The sequence below is a fragment of the Coptis chinensis genome, chromosome 4 (genome assembly GCF_015680905.1).
Source record: "Coptis chinensis isolate HL-2020 chromosome 4, ASM1568090v1, whole genome shotgun sequence".
Lineage (NCBI taxonomy): Eukaryota > Viridiplantae > Streptophyta > Magnoliopsida > Ranunculales > Ranunculaceae > Coptis > Coptis chinensis.
The window spans coordinates 22530181-22549608 of NC_141459.1; the positions used below are offsets into that span (position 1 = coordinate 22530181).

Sequence of the window (19428 nt, forward strand, 5' to 3'; positions counted from 1 at the left end):
CTCCATATCATATCGGACAACACCACACTTTACGTCGTATGGCATATAGTCTCTCAACCTCCACAACATATGGCGTGTGAACTCCAAAAACAAATCCACAACATTTGGAATATCTCACATAACATATGATATGGAGGGTAGATTTTTACAAATTTTACATTATGAAACCGGTACCTGCAAATTAGTTGAAATGGTATAATCACTCTCATATACGACACGTTTTAATAGGATAGCAAAGTGTTCACACTCCATATCATATCGGACAACACCACACTTTACGTCGTATGGCGTGTGAGTCTCTCAACCTCCACAACATCTGGTGTGTGAACTCCAAAAATAAATCCACAACATTCGGAATATCTCACATAACATATGATCCATATGGAGAGTGAATTTTTACAAATTTTACACGCCATATACAAGTTGGCGTGTGGAATGTGTTACGATTGTAGACAAAATTATTAAACTGTTATCCACAATTTGAAAATATATGGGGTATGGCAGCCAATCACTGCTACGGTTGGAGATAGTCTCACTTTCATATATAAAAGTCTTCCTAAACTCACTTTATATATGCAATGTTTAATTAAACAAAATGTTATGATTTTAGGAAGTGAAGTCTTGCCACCTTATTGTTCTTTCCCCCCCTTGGTTCACAGTGTCGCCACTGTCGAGTTTCTAAGCATTTCATTGGGGGCTGGAACCAGTCTGATGTCCGGTGATCGACTAGGCACCCAAGCTGTCTGGGGCCAACCGGCAAGTTCCCTTCAGAGACTAGCGGCCATGACCATACACGATACGTTCTTTAACATGGAAGCTATTTCACGCCAACTATAACCTTTAATAAGTCTTTATAGTATAATTCTTGTTTTATATATAATGTGCTCTCTTCCTGATATACTAGTAGTCTACAACTGACACTAAAAATATGCTGAGGAAGATATGTTACACATTTCTTTATTCTAAAATTACAAAATCAAATAAAACAACCCCTTGGTGAATTTTTACATACTATATATATAAAAAATAAAAAATAAAATGTATGTACATTATTGTTTTTCATCGCTGTTGTTGCTCAACTCTCCACGCAAGGTGCCATCATTTCCTTGATTACCAAAGCTCGCGCCCTGTTTATTGTGACAAGGCATAAATAAACATGTTCTTCCAAATCCTCCAACTTCTTTTTGAACCCAGTATCACTCTTCCTGAGTTCTTTCACTACTTCCTGCAAAGGGAATCTATCATCCTTTCTATCCAGACAGAATTTTATCATAGCCTTACTGTCCTCAATGTCATCATAAAGGCGCGCAACAAGTCGTCCCATGGTATCAAAATCCCTATTCAAAATATAAGCTCCTTTGGCAGCTACATCAAGTTGCTTTCCTACTTTCCTCAGAACTCCACTTCTTAAAAACCTAAATTTTAACTTCTGCTTCATGGATAAACTAACAATCGCCGGTCCCAATAGTAACCCCACTAAGGTATGTGCTGCTACGATAATTGCTAGTGTTGTGGCCGCTCCACATGCAACTGTGAGACAAGCCCCAGTCGCATGTTTGCAACAATTTACTATCTTGATTTTCCTTGCTATATTTTTTCGCCTTGTCTTCAGATGGTGTAACACCCAAGAATACCGGTCATTTATGAGCTTGAAATCGTATTTATTTGGGTTTGAGAAAGGGTTGTGCAGGAGATTATAGGACCTAAGCTCGTTGCTTGCAAAAGTTAAATGGTTAGGAAAAGAATGCTCTCCTACTGTATCTAGTGCTCTTTGAATGAATTTGTAGTTGGAGTGAACTTTGTTGATGCTTTCTAAGAGGTGACTGCAGATAATTGACGCTTCAGCACTAATACTGAAGTAGTTATGTAATAGGCCTTTGAGTTTGGAATTCTTTGAGAATTTTGACATTTTCAGAATAGTAGCTATAGCTTCTTGTCCAGGTTCAAGAAGGATATCTGAGATATTGGTATGCGAGAAAGATGAGGAAGATGGCTTGTTGATAAGTAATTGAGCTTTTGTTTGAACTTCGGCGTAAGATTTGGTTTTAAATGCACTAAGGTATTCCTCATCGACGTTTGAACTTCCATGGACAGATTTGAAGGTCACACCACCTGAACCAAAAATAAACTATCAAACATACGTAACAAGCACGTTATATGAACTCCAAATGTACTCCACCACCAAAAATGGATTTATAAGATGAATTGAGGGCTGATTTTTGGTGAAGATAGTCTTCTCATAATAGAGAATCTTCCTACAAAAATCAGCCCAAACGAAAATGTTTAACCTTGTCATGATGACGAACAGATTTTATTGATATATTGTGACGATGATCTTCTATGTGTAACCTAATTGACTACGCATTAATAGGCCTAGATAGAATGTATCCTTAGATCGAATCAAACATTTCCAGAGAAATTCTTTACTTATTCAATCATATACCATATCTTGGATGATTGTCAATCAGCTATGTTTTTGATGTGTAGATCTAAATGAAATTACAAAGCAAATTAAAGTTGTTTACCATAGAAACCATACCTTTGGTGGCCTTCCTTGAGGCTTTGAACGTTGCCCACATCTCTTATATATGACCTGCTCTTGATGATGAATAATGGAGTCTTAGCTAGTTAACTTGCAACAGTTTCATGAACATGTGAACTGAATCTAGCATACCAACTTCTCCAAAATCTTCAAGAATCTAACAAGAAAGAGACACAAATGAAGTTATGAAGACTTTAATAATTGAAGTTATGATCAACTTCCTAGGTTGTTGAGGCTGAGGGTTGATGCTTTTTATACCCTTATAAAGGTGCTACAAAAGGTGTTTTGAGGATTGTACTTCACGTTTTCTCTGCTCGATCAATGATCTCTTTTAATGATAGATATCACAATAGATTGTTCGTGGTAAATATACATAAGGAGATCTAGATGTAGAGATGGTTATTTTTCCAACTTGCTGGCAAAGCTATTAGCCTAAATTTGCTCAAACATTCCTGATTTCCTCATGCGGCTTTCTTTTCTTCACGTTTCCTATCTATTTTCATATACCTTGTCGTTAAAAAACTGGATAATTTTTGATGAGACAGTTCTATTACATACTTCTCATATTAGAAGTTTAGAACACCATTCTTTTGTGATCAAATTACATTTTGCCATAATAAAAAATTACATTTTGCCATACTCAGTTATCTACAACTTATGTGTCACAACTACTGTAATTATAATTCAGATCATGCCGTAAATACTTGGTAAGCAACTTTGTAATACTAATGAATCTTGCTCGTTCTTTGATTGAAGTAGAATTAAAGTAGTAAAAATGAATACATTTCTCTGCCTAGCTAGTACGATTAGAGATCAAAATGACCACAATATATTTGCTACATCCCTAATACTAGTATCTTAGCAGAGTCTGATAAACTAAATTGATAGAGATAAAATTATATTCTCTCAACTGAGAACCAATTTGATCAGTTTTGTTCAGATTTTTTCGTTGAGAAGTTGAAATAAATAGTCCAACATACATCGGGAGTTTGAAGCTAAATATTATTAAATCTCCCGATGCATTGTGAGAGTGTGAGACTACATACATATTGTCCGTAAAACTAGTTCAATAAAATTCAACACGTACTGAATGATTTTATAGAAATAGTTCGATCAGTCACTTTCGTTGTTGCCTTTCTCTGTTCATATTTTGTCACACTGCGTGTTCATTTTTAAAAACCAGTTCACCTTGTAACTTCCTGTTGAAAGACCAGCGTTCAGTGTTCTACTAACGATATGAGATCAATTAGATGAATACTACTATGCCAGCCATGGTAATCTCAGGCCCTAGCGTCTAGAATGCAATCCCGCCTTTTTGAAAATAAGATTGTGTGTTATTACGAGTGTGTTTGTTAGGATGGAAACACTATAGAAATGAAAGGAAAATAAAAATGGTCCACTTTTTCCATAGTTTTTAAAGTGTTTGTTTACCCATGGAAAGGAAATGAGTTTTTCCATAGGAAAACAAAATCATGGAAATGAAAAAGGTTTTGTGTCCTTAGTTAACTCCTGAAAATTTTGTAGAAAGGAAAGAAAATAGATAGCCACGGACTTACTACTAGCACACCTAACAATACAATTATTTATTTCTATAACTTTTGCAAACAAACATGATTATTTATTTTTCCAGTTTTTACTTTCATTTCCTCAGTTTACATCTGGAAATGAAAGGAATAAGAGTGGTCTACATTTTCTATAGTTTTTAACGTGTTTGTTTACTCATGGAAAATAAATGAGTTTTTCTATAGAGAACCAAAATCATGGAAATGAAAAAAGTTTTGTGTTTTTAGTTAATTTCTGAAAATTTTGAGGAAATGAAAGAAAATGGATAGCCAGGGACTCTCTACTAACACACCCTACAATACAATTATTCATTTTCATAGGTTTTGCAAACAAATATGATTATTCATTTTTCCGGTTTACCAAACACATACCATTTTGAAATTATTTCATTTCCATTCTATAGTGGACCATTATTTTATTTCTTTTCCTTTCCATTAGCTAAAATTTAGCAAACACCCTAAATATATGGTGAATTTTGTGTGGGCTGACATGCATGGAAAAAAGAGAGTACGCGGATAGATTTGAAATATGTTTTCTTTACGAAGCAACCCCGCTTCAAAATACTGTGTCTTGTCCTTTGAAAACGTTCTAATGGACTTTAGTGCTTCACTACTTCAATTCTTCAAAATGAAAGTTTGTTTGCTCCGAACATTACAACTAGGGGTGGGCAATGGGCCGGGGCCGGGCTAGCCCGGCCCTAAACATTTAAAGCCCTTCAAATATTTGGGCCGGGTTGGCCCGACCCTAAAGTCAGCATAGGGTCGGGTCGGGCCGGGTCACAAGTCTAAACCTCAAGCCCTTATCCTACCATAAGCCCTCTTTAAAGGCTTTAGGGCCGGGCTTTAAGGCCGGGCCTATATATTTTTTTTTTTTACTACATCGGGGTTTTAAAACTCATTTATATTACAAAATGTACAATAATCTACAAACTCAAAGTCCAACCAATCTAGTAATAATCCCGTATAAGTCCAAAAAATTTAAAATGCACATCCACAATCTAATGAATCAAGTACATCGAGAGTTCGAATTTGTTCTTCCTCAGACTCAAACCTCACTAAAATTACATTTTAAATTGAAATACATGACAAATAATTATATTATCATTTTAAAAAGAAGAAGTAATAGATATAAAGAAAGTTAAAACATAATAGTTTTGGTTAATGGGTCATGGAAGTTGTTAAACTATTTGTAATATCATAAATTATTTCTATAATAGATTCAAACAAATATAATATTACCTTTCTTCTAATTTAAAAGTGATTCAAGCTTTGTATATGGAAATGAAAATATTGGCTTTTGAACAAGTGATGGAGAAAGGTTTGAGATTACAAATGTCATTTTTCTGACAAAGGTTGTTTTTTGGTTTCTATGTTACAAATGTCTGTTCTGTATTTTACTTTAATGATGTGGAAGGAAATATTTAGTTTTAGACTTGGCTTGGATGTGAATAAAAATATAATTTATAAGAAATAAGTGAGAAAAGAAATTGAGAATAATAAGTTATGGACTTTGACTTGATGATCAAAGGAATAAAGTCTTATTTTTATTAAATTTAGTGCTCATTGTTCTTTCACCGTTAAGTTGACAAGTTTTTGTTATATAAGACAAGTTATTGGAAGTATCCTGGGTGTAAGTGATAAATTACAAAGGACAATGTTATTTTAATTGAAAATATTTAACAAAGAGTTGGACAATTATGGTATGTGTATTTATAGTGAAAGTGTGAAACAGAGCCGGTTAGGGTCGGGCTAATGAGGGCTGAATTAGGGTCGGGCCTATGTTTTAGAATCTTAGCCCTATTCCTGCCCTAGAAGGCATTAGGGCCGGGCCGGGCCGGCCCTAAACTCTGTGAAGGCTTTATAGGGCTTAGGGTCGGGTCGGTCAGGGACTCAGGGCCGGGTTAGGATCGTTAGGGCCAAATTCCCACCCCTAATTACAACCCATTCAGGCATTTAGCATTTCAGCTACTAATAAGCCTCGTAATAATTATCGAAAAATAAAAATAAGCCTCATAATAAATTTTTGTAAAATCTTTGTCCAACACAAATTTGTAAAAAAATGTTCAAAATCTTGGTGGCCTCGCAATGAATAATGAGTGCTTATGAATAATTACCTACAAATTGATTGCCCTCATCCATATTCCTGACTCTGAACAACTTGTTTTGGAAAGGAAGAATTTTACCAAAAAAGATGAAAAATAAAGAAAACAAAAATGGTGGTCTGGAAGAAGGTGGGCTTTTCTAACTTGGACGAAGTCCAAAGGCAGGCGTCATCCAGACCCAGTGGTACTATTGTAGTTAAACTGAAAAAATAAGGTCCTTCAACAAGTAACTTCTGCTAGATGTCTGCATTAGAACATTGCCGCACAAGGATGTAGGGAGGCTTGTAGAAGGCAGGTGGATGCTGGCAGGCAATCCTGTTGTAAAGACATAACGCCTCCTTAACAACCTCATGTTTTTCAGCTCTTAACAGTTCTCTTTAAAAAAAAAATCTCACCTAAAAAGCTAACCTCATTTCTCTTTTTGTAATATCCTTTTAGAACAAGAGGATTCCAAGAGAATAACTGAAAATAAACGTGAGGGTGTTCTGTTCATCGCGTAACAATTGTCTACTTGCCCGAGGGTGCTAACGGGTCGGTTTTGGGTCGGGTTTTAACTGTTTTGGTTTGGGTTTTATTATTTGTAGTTGTATCAGTTTCAGTTTTCAACGGTTTTAGTATGAGAATTATAGAATCCAATCCAAAACCATCAAAACTCTTTTTATCGATTTCAGTTCTAATTCGGGTCTTTATTATTTATTATGATTATTAAACAATTTCAATAATTTATACACAATTATATTTTATATTTTTCTTTTCCTACATGATAATATTTTGTGTATAATTAGTTATGTATCAACAATTATATTTACATCAATCTATGAATATATATCAATCATAAATGTTAAAACATTTACCATTCATGTGATAATTTCAAACTTTGATATAAAAATTAAAATAATCAAATATCTAACCCCAAAAATTTGATTTTTTTTTACATGCATACACATATATTTGTTTCCTTGTATTAACTCGATCGTGTACACGTACAATCACATATATTTGTTACTTTGATATATTTTACGTGCATACACATATATTTGTACACATATATTAACTCGTATTTTAAATCGAACATGTGAGTACATGCGTCTTATAATTACATCTCATCACTAATTTTTAACATGAATACTACATATTTGATTATAATAAATGCGTTTACCACAATATATAAACTATGTGTATCCTATTTAAATGTACACGTGCATAAATTAATAAATATAAAATGTATTAGTTAATTCATAATATACATGTTGACATTATTATTAACATCTATAATACACTTGTTTAACGTATTATTATAAAATACACATTTAACAACACACATTCACTATTATGATATATATATTTAATAAACTTTTACATATAAAAAAAAATATTATATATTATAATATATGAGTTTGATTATCTTAAATGTAATATAATACTAAATTTTATATATCAAAATCATAATAATCGATTCCGATTTCGATTCAGATATCTACAGATTTTTTACTATTCGATTATACGGTTTCCGGTTCAATTTTTAATGATCCGTTTTAAATGGGTCTAACTTTTTAAGAGTCAGAACCGGAACATTCAGTTTCGATTCCAATTCAGTTCCAGATAATCCGTAGCCATTGGCATAGTACAAAATATCCCGATATATCACGATATTTGGAGATATCTATCCATATTTCAGAAAAAGATATTTAAATATCACGATATGTTTAGAGATATATACGATTGCAAATATCAATTATATTTCGATAATATTTGCGATATTTGTGATATTTTGTGATATTTTGTGATATTTGGCGATATTTTGTATATATAACAATTTTATTTAATATTTATCATTATATTTCAAATAAATATAAATAATGTATCATGATATATCAAGAAATATCTACAATATTCATGATATTTGTCGATATTTTGGATATATCCACGATATTTGCATGTGAAACAATGTCAAATATCTCCAAAGAGAGGGATATATCCATGATACATATCTAGAAATTGAATATCGATAAATACCCATATCCTGATATTTTGTACTATGACCATTGGCACCCCTACTTGCCCCCTGTCATACCTTACGCTAATCATTGCACCCTCACATTTTTTTCAGCTACGATATTTTCTTTAAATCCTGACCATATTCTACAATGAGGCCACGTTGACATTTTCGGGCAAGTAATGTGATGATGGCCTCTATTTGTTGCTCATAAGTCATAATTGCTTTGGCAATGCAAAATTTCTGTCATAAATCCTCGTAGATATATATGGGACATACGAATTCTATAACCTGTTTTATTTAGGAAACAATCCTAGATCCTCCGGCAATATATACTCAACAAGCAACTAATTTCTAACAAGAAGAGAGGTGGAGAGTGTACGTGGTAGATAGAGATGGAAATGCGTATTGAGATCAAGCACTAACGGAATATCAGTTGTTTGTCCATATACACGTGCTTTATGTTTAAAGGGTTAGGCTTCTCCCCATTTTTATTCTAGTTATACATTCCTTCAAGTTATTTGCTACCATACAAAACCAAACTATGAGTTAATTGTTTAATCATTGACTCGATCTTTAAATTATTAAATTATTGCCAACAAAATGAATGACTTTTGTAAGGAAGAGGTTTATGTCACACTCATGATACAGAAACTCGCTAATCGAGTCAGTCTAAAACTCAAGGAAGCCAATCAAAATTGACCATGTGTGGAATTTTGGCTAAAGTCAATTGACATTAATAAATAAGCAAAAGGGTAAAATAAATAATAATATGACGCGACTTAAGTCAAACTTCAGTTATCTCATTTTTCGACCACAGTTCTTGTCCAAATCAAGGCCGAAAGTTATGGGATTTGAAGATAACCCTCCCAAAACCGATATATATCGGAAAAATAAAAAAATCAGATCGATATATTGTTTTTATCTATTTTGGTGATAATATTCAAAAAAATTGAAAAATCAAAATATATCAAGAATATCGTCAATATACGATATATATCGAGATATACCGGTCAACCGTCAACAAAATTGGTCAAAAGTCAAACTGTCCAACCAAATCAAACAATATATGTTGGAATATATCGGAATATATTGCCGATATATATCTTTATATCGGTTTTACCAATATATATCGGTTTAAAATTAATTTAATTTTCGGAGCCGATACTTCGAAGTCAGTAGGTTGAAAAAACGATAAATATCTATGAAAAATTGATTTTTCGACCGATATTTTCAACCATGGTCCAAATCGGAAAGGTTCACAACTGGAGACGTCAATTAAGAGTTCGGCCCAGTCTGGCTTGTTATTGTTTTGGCCCGGCCCAGCCTAACTAAATTCTTGACTTTTTTAAAGAATACAGTATTTTATATCTATATCTTAATATTAAAGCTCCTACAAGGGGTATTTTTTTAGCTCTCTTAAAATTTCACGTCATTAATTCCTATTAAAACAGGAATTCCTCCAATTGAAAAGAGAAATTTTAGCACTTCTAATTAAAATGGGAATCTTTCTCCTATTATAATGAAAATTCATTCCCTATACAAAAAGAAAAATCTAACACTTCTAATTAAAATATCACACTTTTAAATTAAAATGGGATCTCTCTCCAAATTAAAAAACGGGTTTTTAAAACTTAATTAAACCAATTTGTTAGGAAATTAAAACGGGTTAGCGATAAAAATAGAAATCATGATTTGTTAGAAAATTTATATATGTATAGTTATGATTGTTAAGCAAATTTTTAAAATAGCCGGTGCGTATGCACGGGTCTACTTTCTAGTCTATATCTATATCTATCTATATATATCTTAATATTAAAGCTCTCACAAGGGGTATTTTTCGAGCTCTATTAAAATTCTACGTCATCTCCTATTAAAACGAGAATTTCTCTCCTATTTAAAAAACGAGATTTTTTTTTTTTTACAACGGGAATTAATCTCCTATTATAACGGAAATTTCTCTACTAGTCTACTTTAAGAGGAATTGCTTCTGTGCAGTTCCTCTTAAAGTTGGATATCGTATGAAAAGTCCTGGGTTCTCAGATTTTCTTTCCTATGAGTACCCATTTGAGGTATACATAACCAGTTGTCTTAAAGTAAATCTTTACCAGTTATATATATTGATTCATTTAGCTAGGAAGCAGGACCTCAACTGAGAAGGTACTTGAAGTTGTTTCCAGAGTTCCATAACCATTCTAATACCTTTAATGAGAGTGAGATTCGAAGAATCAGGAGCATGTTCACAGGGTGGACTCTACCAGACACTCCAGACATTGATATATTTGGGCCACATGAACTTCTCAATTTCACTCTCTCGGGACCTTACAGAAATGGTACGTCATTCAATCCCTATTTTACCTACCAAAGGTACATAAAAGAAGTTGGATCGATATTGCTAACAGCCAGCTACAGAGACTCTGGATTTTATAACTTTACAGTGCAAAACATATATCTACGACAGTGCAGTGACCACTAACCCGGATATAAATTCTGCACATATGCAACATCAAGTGGACCACCATTTGATAACCACCATAGTAGATCCCTATGCCAAAACTTGCCCTGAGTAATGTTGTTTTGTAGTGTATTAATTATTAATTTTAATTTTAATTGTCACAAAATGATTGTCCATCCCCTATATGCGTGCTGTATACGTAGCACTACTATTATAAGCTTACCTATGTTTACATATTTATGCTGGATTTGGAACATGATAAACTTCCATCTCTCTTGGGTTCAGCAGCACAGAGAGGCAAATACATCTTGTAATTTCAATCCAATTTTTGGTCTTCTATCCAAAATTATGTAAGTAAAATTGATATCTGGTTCATCCTTGTATTTCTGGTGCAGTGGTCCTGGATTTTCCTAAATCATAACTCATATCTCCACAAAGTGTCAAATCATAACTCCACAAAGATACCACATTTGCAATGTTTTCGCCATTTCAACTAACGGGTACAAATATTAATCTCATGGCCCAAGTCATAACCACATGCAGATGCCAAGTTCGTTGCATAAAACTGTACAAAACTTGACACATATTTATAATCATTTTTCCATTTGAAGAAAAGGGTACTTCACAAACTGTGAATAAACAGTTTACCTCGGACAAAAACTTCCCTATCTCAATAACAAGAACACTCAAATGAGGTGCAACTGTTTTAGCTCTTATTGCTCCATACACTCCAGCTGCTCCACCTCCTATCACTACCAACAATTCTTCATTTCCCTACAAAACACAGACATTCTTTAATCAAAACATAGAAATAGATAGTTAAAGAGTGTGTATATATGAAAGTATACATGTTGTGCTTTGGGGAAGTTTTGGGTTGTAGTAAATCTTCTTGTTGTATTCAGTAAAGGCAAAGAAAGAGCCCCAAAGCGAAGGGAGTGAAAGAAATCGCTTCTTATCATCTTTATTGCATTCTCTTTCGTCTGTAAAAACTAAAAAGACTCCTGGCCTCAAACCATTAAAAGTTGCAAGCCCATGGGTTAGTCTTCAAATTTCTATACATTCCGCGATACATCGACATATTCGCCATAGTTTGTTTTATGCCATAATGCACTTCTCTCTTTAACAATCCCTGCCATGGGCCGGGCGAAAATAGGAATTGGATTCCGCGTAGGACACGGAGTCCAAGGGAGCTAAAATGCTAACTTCCCAGTCATTCAAAGCTCTGCACATACCAAGATACACAATCCTCATTCCTAACCATGCAATCCATGATGGGTTTACCTTTGAAGCCAGACATGCAGAACAACAAAGGGAAACAAGTAGCAAGGGAGTCACCATTTAACCATCTGTCCTCCCAGAAAAGAATCCTATCACCACTCCCAAGTTTGTACTGAACCTCTCTCAAGAAAAGAGGGAGAACTCTATGAATGTCTTTCCAAACCCCACACGCAAAAGGACTGGAAACAGACCAACTTTCACACCCAAAATGGCCCAAGCGAGAGACAATCAATCCTTCACAAACTCTGGAACTCCTCACCAAATCTCCACAACCACGTGTCCAACAGGGCTTCATTAAAGAGGAACATGTCACACAGACTTTCCCACCCAATAAGTACATAGTACATGATTATCATTTTAATTTATATTTTGATTAGTAAAATATTGTTTTATTGATATATATCTAAACAATGATACAATAGGATGAAATATCCTACACTACAATAGCATAAAATTGACGCGAGAAAGAAAAAAACGCAAAACAGGCTAGTCCAATTAACTCATAATGGAGTACCATCTAAGATTATCATGTGTACTTTCTTTATAATTTAGAACCAAAATACACCTTTTGTAGATTACTACATACTCCGTTTTTGGGAAAAAGAGATGGATGATTACTGGGCTATTCTTGTTGTGATGGCAGATTTTGGTATAAAAAATGAAAATCCAAATCAATAAAACAACATACACCAACAGGAAAAGTATAATCAACCAATCATTCTGAATCATGAATCATGCTAGTGAATTCAGAGAAGTGGGAAAACCTTTGCTATTTATGTAGATGCGATTAGGAAGAAGCTCAGTTTTTAACTTGAAATGGCTGGTCCTGATGCATAGAGGGCTACATTGTATATAAGAATTCAAGTTCTTATATTGTTGATTTGGTGCTCACATCTGCCTCTCACCCCAACATCCAAGATGTTATAGAGATGCTTGCTGTTAATAAATATTGTGAATAAATCACATTTCCTTGCCTTTGTAGGTTTCGGAACTTAAATTGCAATATTTCAATAAAACCGGCATTTCATCATAGAAAAAGTAAAAGAGGTGATACATATATAGTCATGAAATTTAATACTGCTACGACTCAGAAAAATACTAGAAAACACACTATTCTCAGAAAGGTAATCCAAGAGTTTAACCACTGGTATTCATCATTAAAAATTAATTAGCATTCGTGTTCAAATAGACATGATTCTTTATGTTGAAAAGTGTACCTCCTGAACTCTTTGCTTCAAGCATAAGACAGTCAATTATAGAAGACAAACTGTTGCTTACAGGAAATACTCTTCCATCGTCCTCAGTCTGAAGAGAGAATGACAATCATGACTGATCATTATCTAAACCATCCCGAAGAAGTAAAAAAACAGGACAAGATAAGCATGGAAATCAAAAAATCAACCTTGAGTGGCACCTCATGATCAGAAAACCAAGACATTGTATCCATTGGGCCATGCATACTAAAGAACGATCCTCGCAATTCCTTATAACCCTGAGGGTAATTGTCTGCCAGGACCTACATTAATCGGCGGATATAACATTTCAAGTCAATAGTCAACTTTTTAGTTTATAAAACTCTTACATTGGACCAATCGATATAAACACTCTAGTGCAATGAAAATATCAACACACTAGTAAAATATAATGCATAACGCCATAACCTTGTTTTAATAGCATAATGTGCTAAAGTATGAGTAACTATCAAGATAGACAAGTTGAGAATCAAATATGCCCGAGAAGAATCTGCTTTGTGTACAATCCAATTGTTCTGTTTTTTATGTACAAACTAGTTCAACATCTCTCTCCTGTGGTTGTGTGTACAATAATCAGAATCAAATTAAATTGCATTTGCGACTATTTTTAATACTAGGTAACATCGACTCTTCATATTTCGATTATTTTATTTTCATAATAGTCTGAACAGCGAGCATAGAGTATTAACACAACTGTGTCGCCGTGTTAACAGAAAATATAAATTAATTTAAGATTCAGCAAAAGCATACAATTTTCCTCATATGCAGTCTAACTATGGAAAGCATCTACCAGTGTTCATAATTTCAGACACAAATTGACAGACTCACACAAAATGTTTATAACTCAGACAGACTAACTCTAGTTCCTACACTGCATTTCCTCTGGAAAAAAGGCAATTGAAAATCAGATATTCCTCACCGTTTCTTCCATATAATGCCCGTTGGTCACATTGCATCGGCCACCTCCAGAAATTTTAACCTAGCAGTCATATCAAAATTAAAAATGAGAACAATCAGAGAAAATACTAAAAATGATTCCGCCAAAGAGTGGGTCTTACTCCCAACTGTTGAGTTGTAACACCTTCAAGATGCCAAATCTGTAATGTTTATTACTACTAAACTATTAACTTTTCGCTCTTCCAAGAGTGGGTATCTATCACACTCTCAGTTCCCCAAGTCTCAAATCATAACTCCACAAAGATACTACATTTGCAATGTTTTCGCCATTTCAACTAACGGGTACAAATATTAATCTCACAGCCCAAGTCATAACCTCATGCAGATGCCAAGTTCGTTGCATAAAACTGTACAAAACTTGACATATTTATAATAATTTTTCCATTAGAAGAAAAGGGTACTTTACAAAATGTGAATAAATAGTTTACCTTGGACAAAAACTTCCCTTTCTCAATAACAAGAACACTCAAATGAGGTGCAACTGTTTTAGCTCTTATTGCTCCATACACTCCAGCTGTTCCACCTCCTATCACTACTAACAACTCTTCATTTCCCTACAAAACACAGTCATTCTTTAATCAAAACATAGAAATAGATAGTTAAAGAGTGTATGTGTGTATATATGAAAGTGTACATGTTGTGCTTTGTGCTTTGGGGAAGTTTTGGGTTGTAGTAAATCTTCTTTTTGTATTCAGTAAAGGCAAAGAAAGTGCCCCAAAGCGAAGGGAGTGAAAGAAATCGCTTCATATCATCTTTACTGCAATCTCTTTCGTCTGTAAAAACTAAAATGACTCCTGGCCTCGAACCATTAAAAGTTGCAAGCCCATCGGTTAGTCTTCAAATTTCTATACACGGGCCGGGCGAAAATAGGAATTGGATGCCGCGTAGGACACGGAGTCCAAGGGAGTTATGAAACCGAGTAGAACTCGTAATCCAAACTCTGTTCGGCAAGAGATTTTCGTGAAACTTATAAATAGACGACACATATTACTGCTCGAGTCACCTTCTTTGTTAGTTTGTTATACTTTTTAATCTTCTTAAAAAAGATGGAAACGGAGAAAATGGAGAGGACTGAAGTATGTACTTTTCTTAAGAACGTTTTTAAGGATATGGTAGGTAATGGTAACGGCCACAATGCCGTCAAAGGTCGCACTCTTCTCATCATTGCTGTTCATGCAGTCCTTTTGGAGTTCGGGTTCGTTTGTGTTGATCGTTTGTCACAGAGGAAGATAGATACCCAGCCAAAAAAAGAAGAGGAAGATAGACAAATTTCATCTTCCAGAAGGTGGGACGCCGAGATCTGGACATTGGCGATATACTGTTCCTGATCTTATAGGTGTTGGCAGTGAAGTGTTGGAAACAGTTGAATTCAGGTTTCAAACTTGGGGAAAGTTCATGAATGTGATTGGGTCTCTAAGCAAGAACCCTCCATTCAGGTTGTGTTTGGATACATTTTGTTTTGTTCCATCCTTAGAGTTTGTGTGTAAGTCGATGACAAATGGTTCTTCTAAATCTTTCCATGAAAGTAAAGTTCTTGAATTTTGGAGAATTGTAAAAGATAAACTTGCATTGCCTCTTTTAACAGATCTATGTGAGAAAACTGGACTTATACCTCCGCCATGCTTCATGCGCCTTCCAGCCGAACTCAAACTGAAAATATTGGAATTCCTTCCAAGTGCTAATGATTTCGGAAGGGTTAGTTGTGTTTCTTCTGAGCTGATGTATCTGTCATCATACGATGACATGTGGAAGCCAAAGTACGAGGAGGAGCTTGCATTACTGTCTTCATATGCGCTTTTACAGTGGAATTTTTATTTTGAAGCACCGGAGTTTTGTTGGAAAGATAAGTTTCATATATGTAGGACTCTTCTTAACTCTTGTTAGAGCATTTGCAAGAGATCTATCACCAAGGATAAACAAGGTGGGGGATTGGCTGTTTTGAGCCGGGATGTTGGATTCTGCGGACATAAAAATTGAAAAAACACTCGGACGGAATGAAACATCCCGCCTGAAATTTAAAAAAATCGAAAAAAACGAAAAATCATTCGGAATTTCCGAAAAAAACCCCATTTTTTAAAAAACACACGAGGCGGAATCCAACATCCCGTCCGGTTTTATGGTTTGGAAGGTTTCACCTTGTTTTGAATCTATAAGATAATAACTTTTTGTAAAATTGAAATATGATTTGAAATATGATTTCGTAAAAAACCCTAATCAAATTTTACAAATTAGATTTTAATTTTGTAAAATTTTGTTAGGAACAAAGATAAGCAACATTCATTACATGCACTACTCGTAAAAAATGAGTTGGTGTCAGCTTTTGTATACGTGTATGACAAAGTTAGGGTTTACATAAACAAGTTCAATAAGAATGATTATAGCTGTTGGCGGTGAAGTGTTGGAAACAGTTGAATTCAGGTTTCAAACTTGGGGAAAGTTAGTGAATGTGATTGGATGTGTAGGCAAGAACCCTGCATTCAGGTTGTGTTTGGATAAATTTTGCTTTGTTCCATCGTTAGAGTTTGTGTGTAAATCGATGACAAATGGTTCTTACATGCACTACTCGTAAAAAATGAGTTGGTGTCAGCTTTTGTATACGTGTATGACAAAGTTAGGGTTTACATAAACAAGTTCAATAAGAATGATTAATTATAATCAAACATTTTATAAATCAGATTTCAATTTTGCAATCTTGATTGGTTGTGTTGATCAGTTGTAAACTTATAAGACATATCTAGGTTGAACCCTAAACTCACTAAGTTGTAGACATATTCGAGTAAATGGTCGGTTAATCATTTGTTTCTATCAATTATTGTTCAATTAAGTATGGGGTATTATAAATTTTAATAAGTTTTAATCACTTTCACAAATGTGAATCAACAAATCGTTTAGGGTTTAGGGTTAATAAATTTCATACTAGAGTCTCATGTAAATTGTTCTATCTAGCTATCTTAATTTCAAATTTTACACTCAAAATTTCATAATTAAAATTCAAAATGTCTACAAATGTCTGGACGGCATGGCTGGGTCGTGCATTGTATGCCCAAGCGATCTGCACTTGTCATTAAGGCCGATAAATGCGGTAAAATATATATTGCAACAAAGATATCGGGTCGTTTAGGTGTATACCTAAACGATCTGGTGAGGTCATTCAGTTCTCTAGGCCAGCGGTCTGGAGAGGTCATGAGGGATACCTCGCGGTCTGCAGAGGTCGATTAGTCCTAAAATCTCGGGGCAACGATCTTATGAGATCGTTTGGGATGCTTTTGTGCGACTTAGCTGGGTTGTCTAGACCAAAATCCAAACAAATTTTTTTATTTGATTTTGTTCTTTCCATATCCAAACTAAATTCATATACACACATAACTTCAAATTCATATTCATATTCATAAAACCATATTCAAATTCAAATTCATATTCATATTCATATTCATATTCAAACGCATATAACCAAATTCCAAAATCAAATTCATACACAAATGATTCGAACTTAAAATTCCAAATTCATAAACTTCAAATTCCATATATTCGTATACATCAAATTTCCACCAAAACCAAAACCATGAAATTATACAATAAAGCTTAATCCATACACGAAACCCTAATCCATATACAAAATCCTAATCGATATACCAAAAAAATAACTTCATATCCATTAAACACGACGGTAATGCCCACCAATAAACTTGCACCGGGTCAAGTTTTCTACATTGCGAGACTCGGTCTTTGATTCCTTGGGAATGGCAGACCGACCAAATTGCAGACCTCTCTCTAGCATGAGAGTAGTTTCATCGAGGACGTTGCTCTGAAAAAAAAAATGCAAAAGTAATTTAGTATGAGGAGCCATTTAGTATTTACAGTTTTAAAAGAGCGGAACTACAATTATCAAATGACAAAACTCACCAGCTAAGTACTGGAACTAGGAAGTATCTGTGGGGAGAAATGTATAGGAAGCTGGGGATTTATCATTCGAATGTGAGTATTCTTTTCATACCATTCCATATAGCCCCACAAACTGATAAACGATAAAAATTGAATAGTTCTACCTACGAAATAAACGATGAAATTCAAACGCAAGTAAAACTAAACCTTATTACCTATGCTCGATTGCTTATCAAAAATATCTATACTCTCAAATCTATCGAAATAAAGTGGAGTAAAGGATTCGTTCCACTCCTAGTTCTCTAGCATTCAAGTTTTCTACAATTGACGAGTCTATTCAAAATCTAATGAGAGTACTGGTGGGAATTACACTACGATGTGAATTCAAATAACAAGATACGAATAATGAAATGACAGAATGCTAAGGTTTGAATCTAGAATAAGAATTAAAGGGAATTGAATCCACCTTAACTCGACTTAATCAACTAATAAAGATTCGTCGTGATCCAATTTGCAATACTTCGCATATCAAAATGGTAATTCTAATCCCTAATTATACATGGCATCTCTACCAATTAATAACTAGCATGTGAGGTCATCCACCCATTCTAATGGCGAATCAATGACCTTCTAGAGTAGAATAAACTCTCACGATGATTCTAAGTTAATAAGGATCAAGCTTCATCACGGCTTCTTCAACCCCTCTAATGGAGGTTTAGCCTTGATTAATCAAGCTATCATTTCCCATTGAATTAACACTAGACATAATATAAAGATTTGAACTTTACTAATTTTAACTAAACAATACTTCAAATCTAATTAATAACTAAGAATTGAATAACAACAAGAATTGAAATTAGATCTACAAATTTAAATGACAAAATTGAAATGATCAAGAAATACTATTTTATTTATCTAATCAATGAAGAACAATCATTCAAATAACTAATCTAAAAACAATGTATGAAACTAATTAATTAACTAATTGAAATTCAAATCTAGATCTACAAGCTATTCTAATGGCTACTTTCTATTCTAAACTATCTAACTATATTTTCTTAAGAGCTAAGTCTTGTTTTTATCTAAAGGAGGAGACCAGATCCACAATTTCGTGCATCAGCTGAGGAGCCATGTTTTGGGCCGGAAAATCGAGCACAAAGCCCACTTTTTCAGTCCATAGAGCCTGTTTCAGGTGGCTTTGACTTTAGGAGACTTTTCATCCATTTCTGCTCTTCTGATTGGGTCAAGGCTTGAACAATTGGAAAGCTCTTTCTGAGCCGGTCGTTTTGTCGTAAGGTAGGCTCAAATCCGAGGCCTGAGTCCAAAGATATGGTCTTCAGAAGTTCTGCTGACTTGTGCACTATTTATGCCCGTGTTGACTTTTCAGCTTTTAACCGGGAT

General features: G+C 34.3%; 2 protein-coding genes across 2 annotated transcripts; both read right to left on the minus strand.

The window, feature by feature from the left end:
* Positions 1 to 995: 995 nt before the first annotated feature.
* On the minus strand, positions 996 to 2815 carry LOC147502661 (UPF0496 protein At1g20180-like). The gene is made up of 2 exons (XM_086603890.1): positions 2540 to 2815; positions 996 to 2112 (listed from the first exon to the last, which is right to left on the minus strand). The coding sequence occupies exons 1-2, from the start codon at positions 2577 to 2579 to the stop codon at positions 1076 to 1078; spliced, it is 1077 nt and encodes a 358-aa protein (XP_086460016.1). The 5' UTR covers positions 2580 to 2815; the 3' UTR covers positions 996 to 1075.
* An 8290-nt stretch (positions 2816 to 11105) lies between these two features.
* LOC147502662 (uncharacterized) lies at positions 11106 to 15974 on the minus strand. The gene is made up of 6 exons (XM_086607497.1): positions 15758 to 15974; positions 14574 to 14699; positions 14108 to 14167; positions 13338 to 13451; positions 13153 to 13240; positions 11106 to 11431 (listed from the first exon to the last, which is right to left on the minus strand). Exons 1-6 carry the CDS (start codon positions 15764 to 15766, stop codon positions 11424 to 11426), a joined length of 405 nt encoding a protein of 134 aa, XP_086463623.1. The 5' UTR covers positions 15767 to 15974; the 3' UTR covers positions 11106 to 11423.
* Positions 15975 to 19428: the final 3454 nt, after the last annotated feature.